The sequence below is a fragment of the Hyposmocoma kahamanoa genome, unplaced genomic scaffold, assembly GCF_003589595.1.
Source record: "Hyposmocoma kahamanoa isolate Upper Pololo Valley unplaced genomic scaffold, ASM358959v1 240, whole genome shotgun sequence".
In the NCBI taxonomy this organism is placed as follows: domain Eukaryota; kingdom Metazoa; phylum Arthropoda; class Insecta; order Lepidoptera; family Cosmopterigidae; genus Hyposmocoma; species Hyposmocoma kahamanoa.
This window is the reverse complement of record NW_020653757.1, coordinates 154,528-177,104: the sequence shown is the minus strand read 5'-3', so window position 1 is coordinate 177,104 and position 22,577 is coordinate 154,528. Positions and strand designations below refer to the sequence as shown.

General features: G+C 35.4%; 2 protein-coding genes and 1 non-coding gene across 4 annotated transcripts in view; 1 reads left to right on the top strand and 2 right to left on the bottom strand.

The window, feature by feature from the left end:
- LOC113228762 (protein-glutamate O-methyltransferase-like) overlaps positions 1–15,257 on the bottom strand; it is a 24,534-nt gene extending 9,277 nt beyond the window's left edge. Inside the window, exons 1-9 of one of the 2 annotated variants that reach the window (XM_026462133.1) lie at positions 15,161–15,257; positions 14,394–14,650; positions 9,826–9,910; positions 8,121–8,332; positions 7,032–7,188; positions 3,805–3,939; positions 2,579–2,656; positions 1,878–1,958; positions 838–952 (exon numbers count right to left, since the gene is read on the bottom strand). In XM_026462133.1, the coding sequence (XP_026317918.1) occupies positions 838–952; positions 1,878–1,958; positions 2,579–2,656; positions 3,805–3,939; positions 7,032–7,188; positions 8,121–8,332; positions 9,826–9,910; positions 14,394–14,632 (1,102 nt within the window). In that variant the 5' untranslated portion in view covers positions 14,633–14,650; positions 15,161–15,257. Of the gene's footprint in view, positions 1–837; positions 953–1,877; positions 1,959–2,578; positions 2,657–3,804; positions 3,940–7,031; positions 7,189–8,120; positions 8,333–9,825; positions 9,911–14,393; positions 14,748–15,160 lie in introns of those variants that run through there. The other variant, XM_026462134.1, reaches the window with a different exon arrangement.
- Positions 11,088–11,160, top strand: Trnak-uuu. The gene has a single exon. It is a non-coding gene; the product is annotated as a tRNA-Lys (tRNA).
- A 3,614-nt stretch (positions 15,258–18,871) lies between the features above and the next one.
- Positions 18,872–20,547, bottom strand: LOC113228747. Its single transcript, XM_026462111.1, has 2 exons — positions 19,583–20,547; positions 18,872–19,219 (listed from the first exon to the last, which is right to left on the bottom strand). Exons 1-2 carry the CDS (start codon positions 20,545–20,547, stop codon positions 19,111–19,113), a joined length of 1,074 nt encoding a protein of 357 aa, XP_026317896.1. The 3' UTR covers positions 18,872–19,110.
- Positions 20,548–22,577: the final 2,030 nt, after the last annotated feature.

The following is a 22,577-nucleotide window of genomic DNA, read 5'->3' as shown; positions in this document are numbered from 1 at the left end:
CTTACACATAAGATTTAATGATCTTTCACGGGAAGTGACTAATTCGTTTAAGATTTAATGATCTTTCACGGGAAGTGACTAATTCGTTTTTCATCGATTTTGAAAAAATACAATTTTTGAGGTAAAACACAGTTGTATTAACAGGCCGATATAATTATTTTGTGAAAATATTCCACTAGTTTGTTATTATTATTCACACAAAGATCGAAGAACACAAAAAAAATCCTTTCTGTGCACCAGGCTTTATCCCACAAAGGGAGGGTCCATTATGAGAGGAGGTCCGTGTACAGCAGTGGTATTATACCATACGCTAACTAGTACATTATTTATTATTACCAATTACCTGGGCCCCTAGTCTGCTATTTTTAAATAACCTCAGTTGCGTGTTGATAGAGTGTGAATGACCGGATTTTGTAAGAACTCCTTGTGGAAGAGTTCGTCCAGGGAACTGCCACCTTACCTATTTCAGCCGCCAAGCAGTAATGTGAGCATTACTACGTTCTGGTTGGAAGGGTAAGGGTGCAGGTGAAATTACAGACACATGGGACTTGTCAACTTGTCGCATGGTGACGGGCGCAGTGGCAGTGCCCCTAAGATCTTTGCGATTAAAAATTCTTATTGTCACTGCAACTGTTATGGACAGGCGTGTCGCTTACCACCAGGTCCACGTTTTGTTCATCTTGTCACTTGTGAGTAATGGTTTCAAGAAAATTAATATACTTGGGGGCCCGATCTTAAACTAGGATATTCCCTGTACAATGAGTACCGAGGCAAGAAATTAACGAAGCGAATCTCATCGTGAAGATGGTAATGATGATATTCTGTGATGATACTAACCGTAAACGATCCGGCTCGGCACGATGAGCTTGGCGGGACAAGGGATCTTGGGGGGCAACACCATCTCTTCTCCCTCCAAAGGGGGCGGTGGCGGGGGTGGAGGTTCTGGTTCTTCCTGGTCGTAAAAACAGATAATTTTACACAATACACGTTACTGTCTACAAGGACAAGGTATAACAGGTGACATTATTGCTAAGTAGTAATCTCTTCCAGGCAACTTTAGGTTGAAATGAAGCAATTTGTAGGAACAGAGCTAGTGACTAATGCATATTATGTATATTGGATATCGCGAAATGTATAAAATAGTAACTTAGCTAGCAAATTGGTTAAGCAAGAAATTGAAACGAGAATGTATATTTATGAACAATATATATTTCTTGTAATTCAAGTGTAAAAAAATTTAAGATTAGGTATGGAAAATTGCTAATAATAATAATATGTACTGACATCATTCTGTAAACAATAAAGGGTACAAATTGAAAGTTAACTGCATCTACTACGGGTCAACCGAGTATGTCAATGTGTACGTTGAGCCCATCGAACAGAGTAAGGAAAAACAATTAAATAAACGATTATTGCTGCAAGCCGATGTTGTCCAAATGCAACTCATATGAATACAATGTTAGGTAGACAATACGGCAGCTGTATGTTAAACCAGGGTTCGAAATTATCAGGTATTTATTTTCTTGGACAATTATCCGATACATATTCGATAATTATCCATACTGAATCAAAGTTGTGTCTTTAATTTTTGACTAACAAGACAACCAGTGAAAAAACTAAATAAATACGAAGGAAAATGTTTGGGAAAACGATTTGGTTTGGAATTTTTTTATATTGACATTTGACACGTTTTGGATGGAATTAATTTAATAAATATCAATGATAATTATCAAAATAATTATCAATAGCATTGATAATTATTTTGATATCGATGATATTCAAAATCATTATCAATGATAATTGACACGATAATTATCACTTCGAGCTCTATATTAAACTACTACATCATTATAAAAATAAAAGTAAATTCTAGTAACCGGTGGAGTGTGTATTTTCCATCCTTGTAATCTGGCCATTCTTTCACAACTGCACTTTTGTTTAAAAGGTTTCGCGGCAGCCTGTAAACCGATTGACGTCGTAAATATAAACATAATCATTTGTAGCCGTGGTGGTCTAACCGCCTCTCAAGCAGAGGATTGTGGGTTCGGATCCGGGGATACATGTGCGAAATAAATGAATTGAAATTTATCTGCAAAGCAATGTGTGTGAAGTTACCAGTCCTCCAAGCTCTCTCATTGTGAGAGGCGGCCAGTGTCCAACAGTGGAACGGAAAAAAGTCGGTCGTATTTTGAATTTCGGTCACAGTAATCCATAGTTTCCCGCAGTAGTCCCTACCGACAGAGTCCTACAGGAGCGGTAGGGGCGTTGGAAGCAATTGGGGGGCGTCAATGCTATCCAAGGGGGCTACCGCATTTGAAAAAAAACACCCCGAATTATCTATGTATAAACTACGCTACAATTTTTTGAATTTGAATTTTGAAAATGTAAATTTTTCAACAATTCTTTGTGATTTTTGTGGTGGTAGGCGTTGAAATTTTATAATATTGTCTGAGTGGGCGGTGAGCCAAAAACTTTGGAAACCTATGGGCAGTCAGTCTGTCTTTGTAGCCAGTCAGTCAGCAGGTCAACCATGGAGGCTGGCCGCGGCAAAGGTAAGCGGTAACAATAAAGTACTTACTTTTTCCATTTTCGCTCTGGTTTTGGGAACTTTCGATTTCAAATTCTGGTACGCCTTGGCACTATTATCTATTGATAACTGAAAAAAGGGTGTGAAATTTTAAATATACAAAATAAAAACCATTACAAAACTGAAGTTCTGAGTATATAATAATTTATTATTATTATGTGTACGAGTGTGTGTAAAATAGAGAAAAAGAAATATAAATAAATATTATATACATTCTTTCTTTACATTGTGATCATGGACCAAGACTCAAGAGGACTGCTAATCGCGATACAAGAAAGGGTAACCTATCACAAACTCGAATTTTTTTTTCCGAAACGACGTTTGTTCCAATTTTCATTACACTGAAATATATATATAATTCGGTTATAACGAAACCGTTGTTCTTTCAGGATATGTTAGACGTTTATCGCAAAGACACGATTAGGTTCGGTTAGGTTAGGTTCAAAAGAAAAACATTTTCCTCTCAAAATTAATTTCGAGGTTATGAAAATTCGAGCAAACGGTACTTCTGGAAAATATCATTTCGGACTACTATATACTATAATAGGTAACCACAAGAAAGCGTATTCGAGTATTTAGTACTTAGATACTCCAGATGTCGCGACGAGAACGAAATAGCTATTTTTGTAACTAATTTGTTTTACATTGACGAGCTGCAATTTATCAATCTACTCAAATTTCTAGTGATAACAAACAAATGAAATAGATGGCGCTTATTGCACAGATTTTTACGCCATCTACCCATATTAGGAATTTACAAAATAATTTTAGCTCATGGTTAATATTTGAATGAAGAAATATTACAAGAAAAAACTGACTACTTTTATTTCATATAATAATAATAATAATAACGCACACACGCCCGTTGCACCAAGTACCAAGTACCAACGCACACACTCAACATACTAGGGAATCCCTGTGTCGCGGGTGCCATCGACACACATATAGACAACCACAAGCTACACTCAAACTCACGAGACAAATAAGTGTAGGCCATACAAATATTTCTCCCAGCCCGGAAGTCCAACCTGGGACCTCTGCGGCGCAGTCCAGCATAACCGTTCGGCCACGGAGGCAGTTGAAAGCATTAAAGAGGAATTAATTGATATCCACGGCCATAATATAAACTATTTCCATGATGGAGTTACGATCTGCAGCATGGCGATTGGCAGTCTTCTTGAGTTACTGGTCCAAAATTTTAATAATCATACAATTACCTTGTCCTTTAAATCTATGATCATCTGAAAAGGATCGATGGCCTTTTTGGCCATAGTCTCCTCGTCTGCGCCTATAAGGTTTACGGGCTCACCCAGAGTGAGTGCCATGTCGCATTTATTCGCCCATAGGCATAACTAAAAAAGAAAAAACACACTCTAAACAAACAGTATTCGTCTTCTTATCCCCTAGCACACAGTAGTCAAAGTGCGGCTTGCGTTTGATCCGGCACGTCCCTTCTAAAGTAGGATTATACGGGCCCAGGAAACATATTTTGACATATATATGAAATACTAACAACAGCAGAGGACTGTATTAGTATTTGTTTCAAAACTTTCAATAATTTATCTGATTGTACTTTTTTTTAGACACCAAGGGATGGACAAGTCGTGCGCCTGGCAATCGATACTCTTGTCCAAAACAGTTGCAGTGTCAGTCAGAACTTGACGATCACAAATATTGGAGAGGCACTTCAACTGCGCCCCTCACCGTGAGACATAAGTTGAGAAGGCCTCCCACAGCTTTCGTATAAAAATAAGAATATTTAAATAGATCGCTCGAAACGGTGATAACTTTGTGCGGTAACAAAAGAAAGCGCTAGTGTGAATACCAGACCGATGCACAACGCAGGGGCGGGTTTAGGGGTTGTCGGGGAGGACGCCTGTACGTTTGAACTTACTAATAAATAGATATTTAAAAATGTCAGATAATACAAGAAAACTTGAAAGTTTAGTTTTGATAAATTTATTATGTTTTGTATAAAGGTCGGATTATATTAGTAATATAGTCCTGCGAGGTTGTTACAGTCCATTTCACATAGAATGGGTACTGTGACATTTCAAATTTTTACGTTGCAGTCATACTTTATTTATTTATTTATTTATTTTAGGACAACCAACAAGACATGAATTAAATATAACAAAGTTGAAATATTGATACAGAGACTTATACTAAATTCTGCCTCAATTAAAGGTTGCCACGGCCTGCAAATGTGGACACAACATAAAAAAGTAAACTAGTTGATCTAAAGAAATTTTTAAAAAAAACCCAAAATAAGCCATAACTGACATAATATAAATAAGTACATTTAATACAATACAATATTATTATTAAAAAAAGTAACTATTAAAAACAAGATAATCTAATTAAAAATATTTTCAAAATACACACAAATAAAATTTATGTGAAACTACATTGAACGCAGACGTGAGAGCAGCCTTGATTGTGCGCTTAAATCGCGCAGGACTATTCGAAAAAATGTCGATGACACAATCACCCTGCTTCTGCAGGAGGTTATATTGTCTTGGAAGTCGATTCATGTTGGCGTGGTGACCCAGGTTGCTTCTACTACCCTTAACTGAAAATAGTACGTATCTACTCAAGCGAGGCAGCTTATAGGGGACGTTGAAGTTCACCAGTCCCAACAGAAAAGGGCAGTCCACGGCTCCATTCACAATCTTGCGTAAGAACATGTGGTCTAGTAGCAATCTTCTATTCCGTAAACTCATTAAATTAAAATACGAAAGGCGTTTCTCATAAGAGGGCAGCTCTTTACCTTTGTGAGTCAGATAGGAAAGATGCCACATGAATCTCCTCTGAATCTATATTATATATATACCACACGCAAAATAGGCGCCTCGACGTCGAGTTGCGGAAACCAGCCCGTTGCACCAATACCAATATATACTATTTTTAACTAGTCTCTTAGCCAGGTCTCAAAAAGAATTATTTGTTATAATATACCAGAAACAAACAATATTAGTTGCAATTGTAATTTTAAGTAAAACTTACATTATATTAGTAATTTATTTATTCTATCTTCATCAAAAATGAAGATAGAATAAATAAATTACCCCAACCACCTACTTGATGCTTAAAACGGATTATTTCTCCATAAAGATATAATCGATAAATCGAATCGGCAGTTATTAACCGCCGCCAATACCTGCAGGCAAAAACCCTTGGGTTTAATTTACAATGCCGCGAAATGAATGAACTTAAGTGATTTGTGTAACGTACAAACTATAGGAAGATTATTTACTCGCTATAAATTATCTACGGGACTGTGATATTGCGCTCTCTCTCTCCCACTTGCTTAGTGTTGAGGCATAAATACCGTTATTGATAAAACATAGTTACTAAAGGCGCAGGGTCGGTGCGGTACTCTATGGGTAGTTTATTGTCTGCTTTAGTTTAAACATCGTATCCTTTTTATTTTAATACCATTGTTATCAATAATGTATTAAAATGTTTTTTAAAATCCCAGGACCTAAAACAAAATTAATACTTCTGTTCTAAGGAACAGTTATTAATGTCGCATGCCTTCGTGACTTTACTAGTTTTAGGTTAATAATGTAACTTTACATACTTAATTTATATAGTATGTATTTAACAAATAAACTATTTTTATTTCGGTTCTTACTTTCACTATTGCAATAAAATTAAACATGATCTATATCGATAGCATTTATCAACTATAATGCTCTTGTGTTTACACAAAGGCCATACCTTTAACCTACCATGCTTAGAACGCAATATCGCTCAGCTGCTCCTATCTATAATTTACGGCCGAGTCTACGAGATTATAAAAAAAACCGATCTGAAAAGTTAGTGGAAGTACATCTATTTGTAAAGTTTTATTGAAATCAGTTACTGGAAAGTGCGCGAAACCGGATTCAGGGGATGAATTGCTACCCTTAGAGGTGGAATATTTTCTTCAAATTTAAATGGGACCAACACTGAGGTACCTTTTTTCCAACAAAAAAATTCGTATTTTTTTAAATTTTTTAGTAGCAGTAGAGCTCCTTGTGAAAGAGTTCGTCCAGGGAAGTACTGCCACCTTACCTATTTCTGCCGCCAGGCAGTAATGTCTGCATTACTGTGTTCCGGTTTTGAAGGGTGAGGGTGCTGAATAAATGACAGGCACATAGGACTTGTTCAACTTATATCTCAGGGTGACGGGCGCAGTGGCAGTGCCCCTCAGATCTTTGCGATTTAAAGCTCTGGCACTGCAATTGTTATGGAGGCATGTAGCTTACCAACAGGCGCACGCCTTGTTCGTTCCGTCACTTGATATTATTAAAAAAAGTACTGCTCACTTACTTTTAAAGATACGAAACGGTAGCTGCAAGAATCTCGAGACTGCGCGAGAATTCAACGGAAGATACGCAACCTGTTTTTTGGCTAGCGAAAATGTAAATTGAGCAAAAGAAAGACTTTTTACGCGTACCTTCAACAGTGTTATAAAATCCAATTTTTGCTGCTCCTCGTCGGTATTGTTGAGCATGTCTGGCATCTTCTCTGCTACTATACACATAGGTTCTAAGCCTGATGTTACAGCGGAGATCTTTTGCTCTTGAAACGGATCAAAGTTTGCTAGTGACGGGCTGTAATTTGAGCAAGGTAACAACAGCTCTAGTAATAACCACTACAAATAAAACATTCATAAACCTTCACAAAAAACATATAAGTAAATATTGCAAATTAATAAAGCGACATCTCTAGTCAGCTCCTGGTAGCTGTAAACGCACATGGTTAAGTGAAGAAAAAACTTCCACAGTTTTCTCAGAGGTAGCACTACGGCAAAAAAGCCGTTAAAAACCAAAATACCTTCGTTGAAATATTTTTTTCAGCTATATTTACTTAATCTAACACGTTCATGGACAGCACCAGCGTGTACCGTAAAATTAAATATTACAATATGATAATACGGGATACCTAATCTAACAAATACATAATAATCAAAACTCTTTATTATTATTCTTGTCTACATTTTATCATTGATTTTTAAAGTTTTTGTTAAAAAAATGTTAGTGGGGCCACGAGCCCAAGTATTTACACGTTACAGCTACGATCGTTGGTTCCACCATCTAAATGGGGACAAGAGTAATTGAATCCTACTGAACCCACTAGTGGAACCAAGCAATGGGTCCAACAGCCCTAAAGGAAAAGAAACATCTACGGGCTTAACAGTCCAAGTGCTTCCTTTGTAGTTGTACGTTTTACATACATAAGTTGGACATTTTATATTGAATCAATCTAAGCACTACGGTAAGAAAAGTACTGCCATTTTTGTGTGCGGTACTATTAAAGTACTGTCCATGGAAAGGTTAACGACTTTTTTGCCGTAGCACCATCTGCGAGAAATGTATGAAAATTTTTCTTCACTAAATTGTTCAAATTTCTCTTAGATTTCTCATAGGTGGCAATAGCACAGTTCAGCCGGATAGAATTTAATTTTTCGTTGTGTTTGTTTGATCTTTATATCAATAATCGTATCTAATACTTATTTTATAATGCTGTGTATACAATTACTTACTACAATTCGCACTGTTCCTGCAACTTCCTATAGACATAACACTCTGTCCAAAGAAAACTATTGGTAAAATATGTGCTGTATTGAAGCTCATCTATCCACCTGTTCCACTTTTCCGTCTCTTCATTTTTAGCAGTGAAATGTTCGAAGGTTTTATTCGTGGTTAGATCATATTTCAACTTGCTTACATTGCTGATATAATTTTGCGATTCTGCCTAAAATTAGAAAAATTGCTTGTTATAGTATGAATCAATTAGATATCCAAAATGTAAACAAATTGGATAACGTCGCGTTTCTCAAACTCGTATCGCACAAAGTTACTATAGTGTACAAGTTTTGCAGGCTGATTTCACATATTTCCTTCATATTCACACACTGGCCTAACCTATTCTTAAAGTAATGCATACATATTAACAACTCTTGATAAGAAATAATTAAAATAAATATAAAGATTTGCCATCTCCGGAATAATCACTCTTTATAAGATACGAGTTTGAGCAAGTAAGGCATCGATAAAACCGGGCACAAAAAACGCATTTTAAATGGTAGTTTCCTGTTTGTCACTATAATAAATGTTTACAGAACTCGTTTCAAGCTGTAATCTGATAACAAAATTGTTATGAATAAAGTTTTTTTTAAGATTTAGTAGCAGTAGAGCTCCTTGTGGAAGAATTCGTATTTCTGCCGACAAGCTGTAATGTGAGCATTACTGCGTTCCAGTGCTGGTGAAATTACAGGCACGTGGGACTCGTCAACTTATGTCTCAGTGTAACAAGCGCAATGGCAATGCGCTTAAGATAATTGCTATTTAAAGCTCTGAGTGGCACTGCAACTGTTATGGACAGGCGTGTAGCGTAGGCGTGTCGTCCCGTCACTTCATACCATAAAAAAGTAATAATACTATATTTTTACAAATAAAAACACAAAGTGATGTTTATTTTTAATTCTGCAAATGTAGTATTAAATGCATGGGTTTGATGTTAAAATTTTTGGTATTTCTAGATTTATTTAAATAAAGTTCTAGGTGTCCTTTTACTCACTAGTTAACGTAGTTTCAATATCAGTTTTTGATATCTCTTTTATTTGCGGAATGATCGTCTGGGGACACTTAACGATTGCACCCTGTATATTTGTATTTTCAATTGAATATTATTTTTATAGACTTAACATGGCGACCTTTGACCACAAAATTATCTTAGGCGACAGATCTAGTTTTTTTTAACTTTGTGTTTACTGGTTTCAAATTTCATACATATCAGTTTTTTATTGTGATACTTACATTTATTTTCAAAACTAATAATGTCATGTAACTCCAGCGATATTTATTTATGTTTATATGTTGGACATTTTTGCTGATATAAGAGGTTAGACTTTAGGAACCGTTTGGTACATATAACTCATTTTTTGATAATTTTGTGGATTGGATCCTTTTTGCTTAACTACGTCCGGTTGCAGTGCCACTCAGAGCTTTAAATCACAAAGATTTGAGGGGCACTGCCACTATACGCCCATCGTCACGCTGAGACATAAGTAGACAAGTCCCATGTGCCTGTAATTTCACCAGCACTCTTACCTTTCAAAACCGGAACGCATTAAGCTCACTTTATTGCTTGGCGGCAGAAACAGGTGCAATAAAGTTTCTAAGAAAGCTTCCCTTTTAATGACGCCTAGGTATATCTATTTGAATCTATGCGAAAAACAATCTTACCCCAGGCTTTGTTCTGTTAACATAATCTATGACTTTGGTTAAAATAATTGGCAATCGTTCTTTCAAACAATGGTATGCGTAGCTCCTGAAACAAAAAAATACATTAATTCATCATCATCCTTCTATGTTCCCTTCTCTGGCGAGGATTTGGGCCATAGTTTACGTGACCATACGTCCGCTTTGAGCGGGACAGTCCCGCTTTTAAGCTTCGTGTCCCGCTGTCCCCAACATATTTAAAGATGTTCCGCTGTGACAAAACAGGGCACACGTGACAAAAATTTTAAAAAATGGCGCGAAAGCGTAGCAGCAAGTAAGCCTTGTCGCCCGAGCTTTTTATTTTTTTATTGTATTATTTATTGCACAGATTATATTTAATAAAAGGAAATTAAAACAATAGGTACTGCTTATTTCTGTAAGAAATTTCTTCCTGCAAACAAAAAACAAGCTTAAATCTAATTATTATCCAAATAAAATGAAAAAGAGAGGGTTTGTTCTATGATATAATACCTACCAACTTGTTAACGCGGAATCAACTTAAGGTTAAATAGTCTTTATGCTCAGGCAATAAGATCGGTAATCTAGTAGCAGTAGTGCTCCTTGTGTGCATGTGAGCATTACTGCGTTCCGGTTTTGAAGGGTAAGGGTGCTGGTGAAATTTCAAGCACATGGAACTTGTCAACTTATGTCTCAGGGTGACGGGCGCAGTGGCAGTGCCCCTCAGATCTTTGGGATTTTAAATTTTAAATTTATTCACTGAGTGGCACTGCAACTGTTATGGACAGGCGTGTCGCTTACCACCAGGCGCACGACTAACTCGTCCAGTCACTAAGTACAAAAAAAAAATGCCGCACTACGCACAGCACTACCAGTTGTATGATGTGTTCCGCGGGGAATGTCGATGAAAAAGTACATTGACCCTCTTATCACCAATTTGCATATAATTATGGACTGCCTTAAAACATTATCCGCTAATTACAATGGTGAATTAGATATAGAAAATTAATATCGTTATATGTATTAATAAGTAAAGAATTCTTCGTTTATTGTTTGCACGTCACGTTTTACTCTAACCTCTCCTTATTTTATTCATCATAATTGAGTCACACAATCTTTCGTCACTGTCTGGGAAATATCTTTAAATTTGTAATAATGAAAAATTACATCTATAAAAAAAGTACTTAAGGTTTAAAATCGATCGTTGCGAGAATTGATTATAAGACGATCCATGCAAAGTGACTGGTAATTTCGCACTAGCACTCGTAGCCCGGATAGCTCAGTCGGTAGAGCATTGGACTTTTAATCCAAGGGTCCAGGGTTCAAGTCCCTGTTCGGGCGGTCTCTTTTTTTCTTTTTTTTTATAGTTTTTTAAACATGTTTATATTTATACATATTTGTTTTTATTTTATTTTTTCCCATTTTAGACTTAAGATTGGTGGGTGGTAAAACGTAAGTGAGTACAGAACGTTTTGTATTTCTCCTATGTAATACTTATTTGCCTTAATTGGTGGCTATTTACTTAATTTGTCTTGGTTAATTGTCTTTTATGACCAATATTTTTTTCATAATGGTATATACGCAAATACGTGACAATTTACTTGCGACAAGCATTGGCAGTGGAGACACGTTTGAAATGAACCTGAAGGCCATTGTACAGCCAACAGAACATCAAGCTCAGTAGCGCCCTAGAGCTCCTTGTGAAAGAGTTTATCCAGGATAGTACTGCCACCTTGCTATTTCTGCCGCCGAACAGTAATGTTAACATTACTGTGTCCCAGTATTGAAGGGTAAGGGTGCTAGTGAAATTACAGGCACATGGGGTTGTCAATTTATGTCTCAGGGTGACGGGCGCAGTGGCACTACCATTGACAAGCGTGTCGCTCACCACCAGGCGCACAATTTGTTTGTCCCCGTCACTCGCTTGGAGATACCAAAAATAATAATAATAATACAAAAATTCAAGAAATAATAAAACTTCCCCGGACATACTCTTTCACAAGTAGCTCTACAGATAAATAAATAAATATTATATTTTATAATAATTTATAACTTCTTATATAAATAAATAAAAAATAGTAATTTATGACAAATTATCCAAAATCGGAACATTGATATCAAATGCCTTATGAAGTTGCTGTATATCCAATGAAATGGACTTCTACAAAAAAATTAGGTAGACTGGTCCTTTTTTTCTGACTCCAACACACCAACTTCATTTTCATAAAATTGTTACATGTGTCTTTTTTCGCTTCGAGGACAGTGTAGTTGTGTATAATATCCGACAAGAATTTCGTAACAATATTTAAATTGCTTTTTAATTGGAAGTTCAAGCTTCAGAACAAAAACTGATAAATCCAATAAATTTCGATTTTAAGTTTGTCTAGTCCCTTCCATTAAATTTATTTCTCGTATTGTGTTCAAATCAGTGCATTATAAAAGTATTTTTAAAGCAGATTTTGCTCTAGCCGTTCAGGATCCTGGATCAGAACTCTTCGATATTTTAACCAAATCATTCGATTGGATGGAGCTATTCAGAACATTCAGAGTTATATGTTCAATTCAGATTATGATATGGATATTAGTCGGTGAAATAGATAATAAGAAAAATTTAAACCCTTCTACATACATTTTTAAGACTTTAAAGGCCTTATAAGGCATAATATAAAAGAATATAGGAATGATTAGTCTTGCATTAAAATAAATTAATAAAATTGAACAAAATCCAGATTTTATTTAAATAATAAGAAATTTCCACATTACATTCTTGCTTTGTAACCAATAGGACGTTCGGTAATTTTAATTCAATAACTGTGTCCTGAATAACATTTGTAGCCTTTGCCGGTCGAGAATTCGAGCTACTAATAAATCTAATTGCATAAATAACTGCCTCAGTGGCCGAACGGTTACCAAGCCGGACTGCCACGCAGAGGTCCCAGGTTCGATTCCCAGTCTGGGAGAAATATTTGGATGGCCCACATTTATTTCTCATGTGAGTTTGCGTGTAATTTGTAGTTGTCTATGTGTGTGTCCATGGCACTCGCGACAAAGGATTTTCCCTAGTGCGGGGCTATGAGTGTGTTGCGTTATAAAAAAAAATCGTAAGGGTGTGACGTCATTTCATTTCGCGTTCAAATATGACAGTATAATGTTCAATTTGGGTGTTGTGAATAAAAATGAAAAGAAATCGGTTACAACTGAGTTATCATAAGATTGTGAATTGACTCTCTGGTTTGCTAAATTACAAAAATTAAACTTGCTAAAACTACCATTTGGCGTTAAAAAAAAGAAATGGTCAAAATGTGTACTTATTGACTATTCAATCCGTTTTATAGGTATTATAGAATGAAATATATATTTATTGAGTATTTATATAGTTTTAATAATTTGATGTTTTTGATATTGTTTTTTTTTTATTCATAATTTTTGTTTTGTTGTGCACTCAGACTCATTATTGTAATTATGGTCTCCTGTATTTAGGTGTGCAGGAAGAAATTTCTGTTAGAAATAAGCTGTTTGTGTTTTCCTTGTTTCTAAATGCGTTTTTGTTTTTTCTGTACAATAAATAACTAAACAAATAAGTGAATACTGCAACATAATAACGGTTACCGCATCGCAAACTTATTAACATTGTTTTGTAAATCAATCCAACTTAGTTCACACTAAGGGTCGTCGTAAGGAACTACTCTACTCAATGCTCAAGTCAGTATTTGAGCAGACTTGAGTATGATTTCAAGCACTAGAAATACGACCCTAATGGCAAGGACTTGAGTATGATTTTCAGTGCTCACTGCAATACTCAAGTCCTGACTTGAATATTGAGTAGAGTTGGAATACGACCCTAGGTGTACCTTTGATTTTTGTCATTTATTTCATTGGTACAGTGTTTAGTTAAAGTCAAGTAATTTTTTAAGGTAAGTTACTCAGCAGTTTTTTATTTTACTTTATGACCATGGATTCAAGTCCTTCAGTTTTAATATTAGAAATGTGATAAACATAGAAACTAATATAAAAACGTAACACCTATTAATAACATACTAGACCGCATGATTGAAACGTTTTCATAATATTTACGATGAAACTAAATAGAAAATGTGATCGGCCATGGGAAGTATACCATTTAATGACGCAGTATAAGCTCAAATCTTGAATATATGCAGTGAGTAATCACAAAGGTCTTACACCACAAATACATTTCAGAGACACTACATCAAATGTTAGACTATTTTCTACATACACTGAGATACACACCACGCTATACAAACTCAGACTTTCTAAACAGCAAAATAAAACATGTTGTTGATAAATTGTTGTTGATAAATGACACACGTGTCCATAACAGCTGCTGTGCCTCTTAGAGCTTTAAAACACAAAGGAGGGGCACTGCCGCTGCGCCCGCTGCCAAAGTTCTGTGTGTTTGTAATTCCATCAACACCTAATCATTCAAATTCGGAACGCAGTAATGCTCACATTACAGCTGGGCGGCAGGACTTCCCAGAACGAACTCTTTTACAAGGAGCTCTACTGCTACTATATTTGATAATTTGTGTAACTCTGGCAGTGGGCCACTGTACCTTTTATAAGTCCCCGAATGCGCCACATTCGTAGGAGTGTTCAAGTCCATTAAACGATCCTCTTTCTTAAGCGGTACGAAGAATGGCCCTCCGTAAATAAAGTCGGGTTTGTTTCCATCCGGATCCTCATTAACATGACATTTGAATGGCTCTGGTTTTGCAGGAGTATCAGCAGGTTTTTCAGAAGTATGAACAGGATTTGCAGAAGTATTAGCAGGTATTGCAGGTTTTGCAGCCATTATCGTAACTTTTCAATACTGGGGTAATTTATAACATTCGATTTAGTCCATTTTACGTATGCTTTTATGAAATGATCGGCTGAGTAAGTTTTTTTGAATTTTGGTCGGAGGGGTTCGAGATTACCATTTTTTTAATTTGACATTTTGGTTGCCGTTTATGAGGTTTGTTTGTTGTAACCATGTAACTTTTGAATTATTGTTTAAATATTTTAAAAAGTTATGTAAATGTAGTATTTATAATTAATTGACAATTTACGTACTTATGTAATCTTATATGCTTTTATAATACTTGTGTATTGTCAAGTGGGTTTGTTTTAAAATTTTTACGGTAACCTACTGAAGAAAAAATACAATAATTATTAGGTTTTCGTTAGTGTAACAAGCTGTTTAAACAGGTGAAATTAAGAACAAATTTTGAGTTTTCTAGCTACCCAATGATACTTTTAAAAGATTTAAGGTCATTGTATTTATGTTACACAAAAAACAATTCTATGATCTTAAGAAGAAAACGCAAAATTAAGTACTCACAACCCATATATTGCACAGTATTCAGCATTCCAAGGAAATGCAATTCTCATTACTGGCAAATTTTCCGTGTCTACTTTGCATTCGTCGGCTTTGGGCATTGATGCCAGTGATTTCCAATCTTCCATTGTACAAAATATCACTTCGTTACTTTCTATTAGTACACTATATATTTTTTTCTACGTAGGATACATTCCTTCTTATCAAATACTTTATCGCGACTGTAGACAGACCAAAACATTCATAGGGTATAATAATTACGACATGCTCTTGACGTAAGCAGCAGACATTTTAAATAGAAACTAATTAGCGTTTGGTCTAAATTTTTATTGGTCGTTTTAGTAATTAATATAGATACTTATACCTATTAATAAAAGCAAATTAATTTAATTTCGCATATTAATAGATGGGCGGTGTATTTTCAGCACATAAAGGTCAAATCACATTATACAGATTAACGGTTTAGCTGATTCATATCTTGATTGCTTTGATTAGCGTATGTATGTACAATTTCGGTAAATATTGATGGAAAATGTTGAACAGAGCTGATCTAATCTACATATTATAAAGCGATCCGGGATGGCATCCGATCCTAATTTATCTCTTTCTGTAAAAATACATACAGCATTTAGACACTTGTGGGTGAAAATAAGTGTTCGATCAATTTAGAAACACGTATATCGATGGTATTTAAAAGAGTATATATACATTATTTGAGGCTATCAGCACAAAAGTGGCGTAACGTACATTCATTCTGTTTTCTGCAATATTACATTATAACACTAAAGTAAATAATTTTTTGTACACACTCATAGTTTGCTCTAGGAAAACCCAGTATCGCATTATAAACATATTTATTATACATATATTTGGATGCTATTTTTATTTATGTATAAATAATTTCATAATTAAATATAAAATTTTTTGTATAACAACATTATGAATGATTGATATTAAGTATTTTTATACATCAAAAAAATTACAAAATATAAAATTACTTTTTATAATATAAAACGTCGGTTTGTTTGAAAAAACAAATATACGCGATTTAAATCCGGAAAAATAGTTTCATTTCCTAAATTACTAATTAAATTTTTATTGAATTGATATTCAATTATTTTTTGTGAAATTACTCCACTAGTTTGTTATAATTATTAATACAAAGATCGAACACTCAGAAAAAATTCCTTCGATCCGGTCGGATTCGAACCAGGACTGGTAGCTGTAAAGGTACTAACTGGGTGATAAATCTGTCATAGATTTCTCATAGATGGCGCTACGACTAAAAAGTCGTTGAAAGACCAAGTACAAAGACACGACGCAAGCACATAGAAAAATTCGTGAGGTCCGTTGGTTCGTTCCGTGGCTTAGTTGGTATAGCGTCTGACACGGTATGCAAGAAGACGTCGGTTCGAATCCGACCGGATCGAATGAATTTTTTCTGAGTGTTCGATCTTTGTATTAATAATTATATAAAATTACTGTTTTTAGTTAAATGCGAGTTAAATCACTTTTGCGTTGATAGCCTCAATTAATCACAATCTATTATAAAATTACCTATAATGTAATATCTGACAAGTTACTTTTTCACTGGCTATGGGCTATAGACAATCACCTGTGTTGGGCGGCAAACGTTATGTTCTTTCAAATGCTGCAACCTGACGAGGCTTACTAAATTAACCTAACCTGCCGTGAAGAATGTGTTGACAAAATAAAAGATAAGATGCGTTAAAACTGTTATATTATTAAAATCATGCTTATTAATAAAGGCATATGAAATATACTGTTAGTACTTAGCGTGCTAATAAAAGAAACTTAAAAAATATGAAAGGACAATTCCAAATAACCTAAGGTCCAATACCACATCTTAAACTAAAAACATTACACCATACAAAAACCAAAACAAAAACATCATAATTTTCTAACGTTCATTAATTATAAATTCGTCAAATCAACCTTAACACTAGCAAAGATAATATCTCAAATTCAGTCATGCATTTTTGCATAAAATGGCATTTTTAATATATTCTCGAAAGTAAGTAATTATTTAACTTTTAATTCATAATTATGTCCCGAAATCTGCTTTGTTATTTCATTGGTGCGTTAATTAACACAAAGAACATTAGGGCTGGATCCCACTGGCTCGTCATCGAGTGGCATGGATGGTATTTCTTTTTTTATTTTCTTTATTTATAGCTCTGTGCGGTGCAGTAGAGTTTAATCTTTACACAATGTGTGTCCCTTAGCTAAAAAGGTTCTTATTTACATAAATGTAAATGCACGCTCAGATGCGTGACACGACAGTCACAGAAAAGCCGACGGTTTGAATTTAATTTGGGATTACAACTCAGCCTAACCGTTTACCATCGAGAGACAACATTGAATGCAATACAAATTACATTTTTAATTCCAAATAATATATGAGTTGAATTTGTAATTTACATTAAAAAAATGTTATAAGAACAATCGCGCTAATATCGTGCGTCTAAAAAAACACGTAGTACATCAAATGATCTCTTAATATTAAAATTATTGTGACCAATAATAAAAAGTACACCATGGTGCATAGGTAGTAAAAGTAAAATCAAAGAACACGAATAAAAATGTTTAGTTGTATTAATTGTGCCTTTTAGTCAAATTAAACATTTTCAAAATAGATGTTGTAGCTGGTCGATAAAATGTTTCCGATTTTGTAGTCAAATAAACTGTGCAATACACCATCACAGGTAGATCTTTTTTTATAAACAGTAAAATTATAATGGAAGTGCAAAGGAACTGTACTTAGCACTTTGTTTGCATTGATCTTCAAAATTAGGGGTAAGCTCCTTATGTCAGTACTTTTTAGTACATCGCCAATATTAATTTATTTATCATTATACAGTGCAAGCGTGCCAAATACTCTATATCTTTATTTCTTCTATATAACAGGTATCCACATAAAAGGGTGCGGTAGTGAAGAGTGCTGACAAAGTCCCCTTTTAAGTGTAAAAAAATATGAAGGACGACTGCACGTTAATCATAATTATAGTTAACTGTCAAATAAAATTAGTTTTAAACCATTATTGCATACAGCTGTCAAATAAGATAGAAATAAAACATGATTTAAAAAATAAAAATGTCAAATTAAAAAGTCTTGATAAAATTTCCATCTGTCATTGTGATCATTGTAAGAAAATTTCTATAAAATAAAAAACATGTGTCTCATAATTTGTTAAATAATCAGACATGATGAATGTTTTAGTTTTCTGTTGAATCAAAAGCATTTTTTTTAAAGATTCAATAGTACGTAAAAACATAAAAATTTTAAAAAGACTATCTTCTTTCATTATTCATACATGCATAGATACCTTTGGTACATACCTTTCGTACTTTAGTTTAGACATATAATAAAAACAATAGATAAGTATTGTATACTTTTGACATGCCCAATGCATCACCATACACGTTATCAAACAAATTAGTATAAGTCATACAAAATGTATAATCACAAAGTTATAAAAAACAAATAAAAGAAGCTAAGTAATAGCTTAACATGCTGATGGCAATTGTCAACTTCTCGTGCTGATAATTCAGTGTGGCTAAGTGGATGTTCTCCTTTAGTCATTATGATTACGTTATTTATTAGTTAGTTTTAAGTAATTTGAGGTAGTAAACCTTCCACCATAGACAATGTGTAGCTTGTTAGCTGCGGGATAGGTGACCAGTACATGGAGAGGTACATTGTTTGAAACTACTGATATTCGTGTACCTGATTGTGAAATGAGTAGAATGAATGAATGCTGAGAATAACTGATTTTGGTTGGGAATGTTCATGCACTTTTGCCATATATGGTAAATCTTCACCACTGACTGCCATTTACTAGGTTTGCATGCATTTTTGCTATTTGCGTTACCTTTGCCCCGCCCTAGACTTACCAGGTGCGCAGACTACAGCGGAAGATTCGTGCGTTGTTTTAGTACCGTCGCCTACCATTGCTCTTGATGCGAGTATTCTTCAGGGTGATAGTGGTGGATTGGAGAGGCAGACCGTTGTTGTTACTGCGAAGTACAGGGCAGTAGGTGCTGCAATAAATAGCACATTGACTAATGAGGATTTTGTAGAATTCTAAGGCCATAGTTGACCCTACACTAACGTGACCAAGACCATTATATTTTCCCATCAGAGTGGGACTGGGAGCCTGTAAATGTTATTTTTGTTTCAAAATAAAACATATTCATGATAGTTTACGAAACGTACAAAAACTTAAAAAAAAGAACTTAAAATTTTTTATGATCAAAAATTTAAAAAAAGTACTAATCTTGTGTAGGCTAGTGGGCTGGCTGGACAGCGGGACACGAAGCTCAAAACTGGACCCACAATACCATACACCTATTTTTAAGGAGGTTTTTACCTCTATCATATTCTATAGTAAAATAAAAACTTACATGGTGTGTGCATCATCCCCTGTGCCTCCACAAGTTGAACAGATGTGAGATCTCAAAATCGGACATGTTACAATACTCTTGTTCCTCACTCTTTCCCTGACCCAATGAGTCATGTAGACTATTGGAGTTTCTCCATTCTTGCGACAAAATGTACACATTTTTCCTGGTTGAATATCATGGCTATACATTGATGAAGTGGAGGGTACTGGAGACCCAAGAGGTTTCGGGATAGCCATAGCATTCGTGCATGGAGTAGAAGCATTAAAACTCTGCATTGGAGAACTGAGATTCAAATTTGGAGAGATGCTTAAGAGACTGGGTGAAGCATTCGAAATATTTGGTGAAAATGTAGGTGAGATGCTACTTGTGGATTTCACAGGTGATTTGAATTCATATCCTCTATTTTCAGTTGGGAAAAGTTCATATATGTTGTTTCTGGGTTCCGTAAAAGAATTATTAGGTGGTGTATGTTGAAATAAAGCATCATCATGCCAAATTGACTGTGAAAAGTCTATATCTTCAGGAATTGTTGTAATTGGAGTAGTAATGGTACTGTCAAGACAGTTATCAGCATTTGTCATGAATTTCCTTCCCATTATTGGACGTTGTCTTCTTATAAAAGTGTGTTCCTGTCTAGGTGTTTCACAGATCGGTTTTGGTGTTCTACATATTGGTCTATCAATGTCACACGGTCTGGAAGTTTCAGATAGTCCAGGGTTATCAAATAGAGCTCTGGGAGAAACATAACATCCTCTTGGAGAATTGTACATGGTTCTTGGTGTGTCATAGATGGGTTTTGAAATATCAGATACAGGTCTGGTGGTACCATAGACCGATTTTGCAATGTCTGAGCGATATTCAGGTTGAAATGCTGCTAGGTCCGGGTAGGATTCTGGTGATGTAGAATCGGTTGAACTGGATGAACGGTTCACCAGTGACTGGTTGAGTGGTGACTGTGCTGTCATACTGTAAGCTTGTTGGATATCTGTAAACAGAGCAAAAACACAAAATTAATCAAGAAAAAGTTGTATGTAGGCTCTGGCAAAGAGTGAGTTTTCTTAAGAAAGTTTTTAGTTGCAATAGAGCTCCTTGTGAAAGGTTTCAGCCAAGGAAGTACTGCCACTTTATCTATTATTGCCGCCAAGCAGTTACGTGATTATTACTGCGTTCCGGCTTTGAAGGGTAAGGTTGCTGGTGAAATTACAGGCAAGTCCCTTTGTCAACTTATGTCTCAGGGCGCAGTAGCAGTGCCTGTCAGATGTTGGTGATTTAAAGCTCTGAGTAGCACTGCAGTTGTTATGGATAGGCGTGTCTCTTACCACCATTATTCTTTCCCTCAATTAGTATAATAAAAAGATGAAGAAAATGTTGGAGTATTCAACACTTTTAAGATGGTGTGATGGTGGAACAGATTTTCTTAAAAGGCAATTTCTATCCAGAAGCAGTCAGTGACCAATCAATATTTGGTTGCAGCTTTGAGATCTACATGAAACTGCTTGCGCATTTTTGACAACAATATCCCTGTTAATGCCGAAGAGCTACTAAGGTAAAGCGGGTTGCGCCGGCTACCTGTGGTGTGTAAAGCTCCGACAGGATAAAATGTAATTGCCTTAATAAAATTACATTTAATGAATGGGAAAACTGTAGGGCAGTACCTATAGGACTCTTTCCCTACTATGATGTGCATTACAATTAAGTTTCAATAGAAGTCAAGGCCATATGAAGTCTGATACTTTGGATTGAAATTTAACACTATGATGCTTGCTATAAAACAATTCAAAGTATTTACTCATCCTCTTGATTGAGCAATCAAGAGAATACTGTGATTTGTACTATAGATTGTTTATGTTATTATTATTAGGGTTTTTTTTATATCAAGTGATGGGAATACCAAGTCACGAACCTGATGGTAAGCTACACGCCTGTTCATGACAATTGCAGTGCCACTCAGAGCTTTAAATCACAAAGATCTCAGGGGCACTGCCACTGCGCCTGTCACCATGAGACATAAGTTGACAAGTCCCATGTGACTGTAATTATACCAGCACCCTTACCCTTCAAAACTGGAACACAGTAATACTGACATTTCTGCTTGGTGGCAGTGCTTCCCTGGACGAACTTTTCCCAAGGAGCTCTACTGCTATTAACAAATAAATAATAGGGTGATTTCGTTTGGGGTATATGCAGCCCTTCATCACTACAACCATCAACTGATCTATTGTGATCACCACTAATTACAGTTCAGAGCCAAGACAGAGAGCATTGGAGAACTGATGGACTTTCCTGGCTCTGACAGATTATATGGTTGTATATGTCTTCCCAAGATGGAGCTTCGTACACCCATTAGGGGGTAGCATTGAGATGAACAGGAGTTTCATCTGCCTTGTGGCAGAATCTTCACTCTATTCTCTCTCTGCCCAATATTTTATTGACATGTGCTGTGTTCAAGGTACAATGTTCTGTTAGTGCTAGTGATCATGCTTCTCTACAGTGTTTGGCATTGTAGGCAGCTATCAGGGCTTTTGAATGCTCAAGACCCTTGCTTTGTGGCCACACTTCTCGGGAGACGTGTGCTCTCGTTCTGCAGAGTGAGCTTAGCCAGACTGTATGCTATAAAATGTTCAGGTCCAATAAAGGTTTCCCAGTTGTTTATGTTAAATATAACTATTAAGTTTGAAGCCCTGAGAGCATGCTGCTGTTGATAGTACAAAACAAACTATTGAGTCGGTCCTTCGAGTCAACTGTATATTCTAGTCTTTATATTAGAGTAGCTAGAGTTCAATTTCTTGGACTGAACTTGACATAACTTATTAATCAAATAATTATAGGTAATGTAGATATCATTAGCTCTGGTAATGATGCAATTTGTCGCTTTTATTAGATATTTGTGTAAAAATACATTAAAATAGTGTTATAGGTTAAAAATATGGGAGTGTCTTACCATTTTCGTTGGTTCTTGGGAATAACTTGTTCATCTCACTCATATAATCCACCA